Source organism: Pezoporus occidentalis, unplaced genomic scaffold, assembly GCF_034315485.1.
Source record: "Pezoporus occidentalis ecotype Australia unplaced genomic scaffold, CSIRO_AGI_Poc_V1 ctg15, whole genome shotgun sequence".
NCBI classification, from domain to species: Eukaryota; Metazoa; Chordata; class Aves; order Psittaciformes; family Psittacidae; genus Pezoporus; species Pezoporus occidentalis.
Genome location: NW_026913316.1, coordinates 4315042 through 4321041, shown reverse-complemented (window position 1 = coordinate 4321041; position 6000 = coordinate 4315042). Strand labels below are relative to the sequence as shown.

The 6000-nt window shown below is 36.6% G+C and overlaps 1 protein-coding gene across 2 annotated transcripts in view; it reads right to left on the bottom strand.

The window, feature by feature from the left end:
• Positions 1–419: 419 nt before the first annotated feature.
• Positions 420–6000, bottom strand: part of ABCA13 (ATP binding cassette subfamily A member 13) — a 174440-nt gene continuing 168859 nt past the window's right edge. For both annotated transcript variants that reach the window (XM_062610878.1, XM_062610879.1), the window contains 3 exons: positions 4213–4318; positions 2767–2904; positions 420–1294 (listed from right to left, as the gene is read on the bottom strand). In XM_062610878.1, coding sequence (XP_062466862.1) covers positions 1205–1294; positions 2767–2904; positions 4213–4318 — 334 coding nt within the window. In that variant the 3' untranslated portion in view covers positions 420–1204. The remainder of the gene's footprint in view (positions 1295–2766; positions 2905–4212; positions 4319–6000) is intronic.

Genomic DNA, 6000 nt, shown 5'->3' with positions numbered 1-6000 from the left:
AATAAATTTTTTTAATACTTCGTCGTTGTACAGCAGCAAATTACAGCAGCAGCACTACAAAATTTTCCATTTAAAATTGATTTTTCCATCTCAAAGTACATTTCCTCTTCCCCTGCCTACCCCCCAGTGTTAAATTGCAGCAACACAATTCTAAGTCACCATTTCTACAATTTCAACTATCAATCAGACAAGATAGTCCAATAAAAGTGACATCCACTGCTTTCCACAGGAGCCCCAAAGACTTTCGTTGGAAGAGGCAGAGGTTTACACCAAAATGGTTTTGCACTTTTTTTCTCCCACTTCAATGCGCAAAGAATTGTATGTTCACTTCTATGTGTGTATAGGGTAAAGGATGTGACATGGCCTAGGCTGAAGTATCTAGCATCATAATATACATTTATTGAAAAGTTAATTGCTCAGTGTCTGAATGTGTATCTTATTTTCTTTTAACATGCCCATTAAACAATATTTTGACATTCTTTTGGGAAAAATAAGAAACAAAAAAATAGAAACAAAATAGGTCATTAAAAAGATACTTGAGAATTCTCCCAGCAGCAACCTGCAAGTATAAGGGAACACTCATTTCAGGTATGATTTATGGAACCGTGTTAAATTTACTTAAGACAACTGGGAGGCAAACTAGTACACTAATCACCTCTTTAATATAAAATATAGCTCCTCATTTATACAATAAAGACTAATTTAACTTGTCACAACACAGAACTGAATTAATACAGAAGTCAAAAGAATTTCATTTTTTGCTTTAAATATTAATATTGGCTGATAGCCTAGCTATTGCTACCATTCAATGGGGTTTTCTCTCCTTGCCATGTAAAAGTTAAACATTAAGTGCGCATGCAAGAGATTACTGTGGTCAAATGGATGTAGAGTCACCACAAAAATAATCTACTATACACTGTGACATTTCAACATTTCAGATCACTCTTTTTTACACAAAGCTGCATTAATGAGGCCCTTATGAATTCCAGTTAATTAAAAAACTGATTTTTAGTCCGCGTGTAACCAGTTTCATGTTTTACTGAGAACTGGCAGCGTTCCTTCTGGCCTACAGATGCAAACTCACCTCTGCTTCTACTATTGGTTTCTCATACACAGACTGTTAACAGCTGAAAAGTTATTACATGTTAAATGTGCCTATGTATACACATACACACACATATATGCTGCTGATCCTGTTCTAAGTCTAGACTGGCAGGTGGTCATGATGAATAACAGGAGATTCTTGTGAAGAATGCGAGACTTCTTGCTGTTGTGTAGCAAAATTAATGAATACCTGTAAGATATGAAAAACAGTAGGACTTTCAAAATATAGCATTTGAACTGAATCTTTGAAGCCAAGCTGATGATAATTTTCAGTTACTTTCCTAAGCTTTTGTGACACAAAAATGAACAGTTTATATTGAGAGAACCCCTCTAGAGATATATTTTGTAAACTCTAGAAATTATCCCCCTTCAACTCTCCAGCTATCACAGTGGTTAATGAATTATAAAAATAATGGTAAAACGAGTTACTAACTTATGTATGAAAATTATATTTTGTTGCTGCACAAGTTAGCAGGAAACAGTTGTTTTAATTTGCTTTGAAATGACACACCTAAGGAACTTGAGCCTGCAGTTTCTATCAATAACCATCACAGTTGAGGGCCCAGATATTTTAAGGTGAAAGTATACTTTTGAATATTGTAGAGCAATGACTCAACAACTGATGTGACTCCTTTGTTTGCTTGTTGTTTGTTTTTTTTTTAACAGATCTTACTACAGAAAGCCTTGTGAGCTTTTTAATCACACAATTATTTATTTGACAGCAAGCAGTGTAGAGGGAAAGACGTTTTTTCTTGATTCAAATGATCATATTCAGATGCAAAAACCAGGATGAATTATAAGGGCATTTGTTATTCAGAAGAACTATTTTCCTTTTAAAACTGTCAGTCAGGGAGAGGAAATAATGGTAGGTGACACTGAGGTGATGGTGAATCACCATGAATAGTGGAGAGGAATTGAGTGAAAAATGCTCTAAATAATCAACAGGTTGAAATTACCTTATAGTCAGGCATTCACAAGCACTTAATAGATCAGTACAGATCAGAATGCTTAATTAATGATCTGCATATGGGAAAAAGAAATAAGCTCACACCATCTATCCTAGAGAATTAGTATTTTGACTAGATGTGACTCAGTTTGTAGAATACGTAACAAGAAGTTGCATATGAAGATGCTGTAACAAATCACGTCCACACAGAAATACCATCCTTTCCGTCAGGTCTGTTCTTCTTTTTGCCCAAATAGGATTTTACAGTCTCTGGTAGTGGGATCTCTTCTGTCTGCTTGTACATTTCTACTGTTCTCTAATGTGCAGCATGATCAAAAGAAAACTCTCAAAAGAATATATCCTGTAAATCTAAGGTTTACTGAAATTTACAGAGACTGGTTCACCATTTTCAAGGACACTGGTAAGATCCCAACTTTTGAACTATGGAGGTGGCAGTTCACAGTCCCACATTCTCTTCCCGCACAGACTGGGGTGCTTCTAAGCACTGGTCAGGTTCACACACAATACGAATATCTGGCTTACTGTGATGATCCAGCAGGGTTCATGAAATTACTATGTAGACCTGAGATGGCCTGAAAATGATGGTTTATCACATATATTGGGTAATCCAGCAAATGATCTAGTATTCCATTACAACAATACTTAAGATAAACAGCATGTTTAGACATAAAAGAGAATAAAATATATATATATACCTGCTCTAATGTGGTTTGGCTGATGGAGTAGTGTTTGATTTGTAGAAAAGCTTTGTGATTCTCTAACACTCTGAAGAGCTCTGCCAAGCATCCCTGGCTTCGTGGTACATGGTACTCGAGCAGGTTAAGATGCTGTGCCTTAAAACAAGAAAAAATGGTAAAACCAGAAAAAATGAATGCACATTGTGATGAAGTTACATTTGCTTATAACCAGTCTTTCTTCAATAAGCTCTTATTGCAAATTAACATGAAAAATATGAGCTTTTAAACAAGAATATATTTTGTCTAAACTGTTTTATTACAAAGAAATGTTCACACTCAGGGCACACATTTTGTGTATGTTCTGAGATCACATTTTGTTAATCTCATTAAAAGATTGTATTAGTTTAGGACAGTTTTATTCTATGGGCTTTTAATCTAACAGACTAGTACTGTTACAATCAGTCTGGGTACAGGTTGAGCAAACACACACTTACAGACATATACACTATCAGTGTATATGCACCTTTCCTACAAAGATAGCCTGAAAGAACGGGATGTTCAGGCTCAACAATAGAAGGCTCTGGGGAGACCTTAAAGCAACCTCCCAGTACCTAAAGGGGGCCTGCAAGAAAGCCGGAGTGGGATTTTTTACAAGTGCATGTAGTGATAGGACAAAGGGAATAGCTTTAGATTGAAAGAGGGGAGATTTAGATTAGATATAAGGAAGTAATTCTTTACTGTCAGGGGTGTGAGGCACCGGAACTGGTTGCCCAGAGAAGCTGTGGCTGCCCCATCCCTTGCAGTGCTCAAGGCGAGGCTGTATGGAGCTTTGAGCAGCCTGGTCTAGTGGAAGGTGTCCCTGCCCATGGCAGGGGGGTAGGAACTAAGTGATTTCTATGGCCCTTTTGAACCCAAAACAATCTATGATTCTAGCAAATAGGTTTGTAACTAAGGTATAGTTTTACATGATTTTTTTTTTTTCTAAACTTGGATAAAGTAAAAACCAAACCAAAATAATTAAAGGCCCTTGAGAGTTCTTGGAGTGTAATTACCGTAGGTCTTTCGTAAGGCTTCATATCAAATAAAAGACTCTCAATAAAGACTGAAAATTATCTTCTGTGGATAATTTCATCATAATTTCTTATGAGAAAGCACTCAAATACTTGGTGACTACATTGCACTCACACTTCAGGAGACCACATATGCAAGTTCAGCTTCATCAACAATAAAAACAAAAGGAAATTTTCACTCAGAGAAAAGGCCTGTTTATACTGCCTAAATGTTTGAGTTGCTTCAATCAATATCACAAGTCAGATTTTTCAGATTTGCTTAATTGGAAAATAAATACTCATATATAATTATTCTAAAAAGATCAACATATCCAAATGTGTATATATTGTTCTTACTAGCCCATACTTAATCCTGCCACAGAAATATTACTATGATGAAGAGTTTTAACTGTACCTTAAACTGTGTTCCAGGAAAATGCAGCTGTAGATAGTCCAAAATCATTCTTTGATAGCTTATATCTTTACTAAGCCAAACCTTGACAGAATAACCATCTCCAAACCTAAGAGCAGCACACAGAAACATAAACCCATTTGTCTACACTATGAAGACAGGAAGAACATTTGCTTTGATTGATTTTCACACAGTATCACAGTATGCTAGAGATTGCAAGGGCCCTCAAAAGATCATCTAGTCCAATCCCCCTGCCAGAGCAGGAACACCATATGATAATGTCAAGAAATGTCATTTATACCTACTGTATTATCACTATGATTCCAGTATTACACTTTTGAACAATAAAATTTCAATGAGGAAGTTGTTAAATTAAGGATAACAAAACAGCAACAAAAAAATGTTATGCCTATGTTTTAATTACTACAGGATTTTTCACTATTTAATGTACCTGAACTTATGTTATCTAAACTATACTTCACTATATTGCTTTGAATAGTTAACAAAATGCTGTGAAGGTTACAAATACAGAAGAAAAATCAATCCTTTTACCTTTCTAATATGACAAATGGGCATAGCTCTATTTTCCAAATCTTTTAACAAATCTGCACATTCATATGCATATTTCAGCAATGTGAGTATAACTGTGTTTTACAGATAAGCAAACACAAGTACAGGAGTATTTAGGGAGATGGTAAAGTTAATGAATTTTCTTTAGCTCTATGGCCACACAATCTCTCTTGAAATAATTTAGGAAATGAACTTCACTTTCTCAATATACATGTGATAAAAGTTAAGTACAGGCAATCTAACCAACACATTACCTTTTATTACATTTACTCACTGCTAATATTTAGTTGAAGAAATTGCAGTAAGCCCATAAACACTGAAATGGCAACTATAGTCTTATGCACATTCCTTAAGCAATGGAAGTTAGGCTGCATCAGTTCCCAGAGTAAGGTCCAAGGGCAGAGCTCAGCAGGGAAATAGGGTGACAGGGGGCTGCTGCGGCACCCTCCCCTCTCAGCCCTTCTTCGCAGCTATGTGTCCTCTCTTTGGATTCAACTCCTTCGTTAATCCCAGAAGCCAAGTCAGAAGAGCTTTCTTCTGCTGCCGCTGTTCCCTGTTGCTGGTAAGCAATGGAAAGGCAGATCTGGTAGAGGGATAGGGAGCTCAGACAGCACAGCTCACATCCCCTCAGAAACCTGCACTTCCTCTGTCTTCCCACAGACCACCACTCCTACATCCTTCACTCTATCATTTCTTCCTTTTCACTCTCCAGCTCCACAATTCCTTTACTCAAGTTATTTTTTTCTAGTGTCTATCCTGTGCATGTCTATCCTCCCTCATGCCAGTACCCACCTCTCCTGTGTCTTTTCTGTGTACAGCTTGTGATTCAGGGAAGAAGCTGGGTTAATTGGATCTGACAGGAGTGAAGCACATTTTCATGTGATCAAAGCAGAAGTATATAACACAGCATGCTCTGTGATGCTGCCCTTTCCCAATACAGAAAAAATATCTACATAATCTCAATCAAAATGTAATAAAAATTGGAAAGGACTATTCTGAGACATATATCCAGTTTAACCACTGTCTGAGTGACTCCCAGCAAAATACTTCACATGAAGCACCACATGTTCCTCATTGACAGTACATGTATAGCAATGTAAGGCCTTTTACTTTGCATTGGATCAGAACCTCTGCTGGAGTAAAACAATAAAGTCTTCACTGATTCCAGAGCAGGGCAAGTTTCCAAAATTCTAGACTGCAGATTTTATTCTATTAAGAATT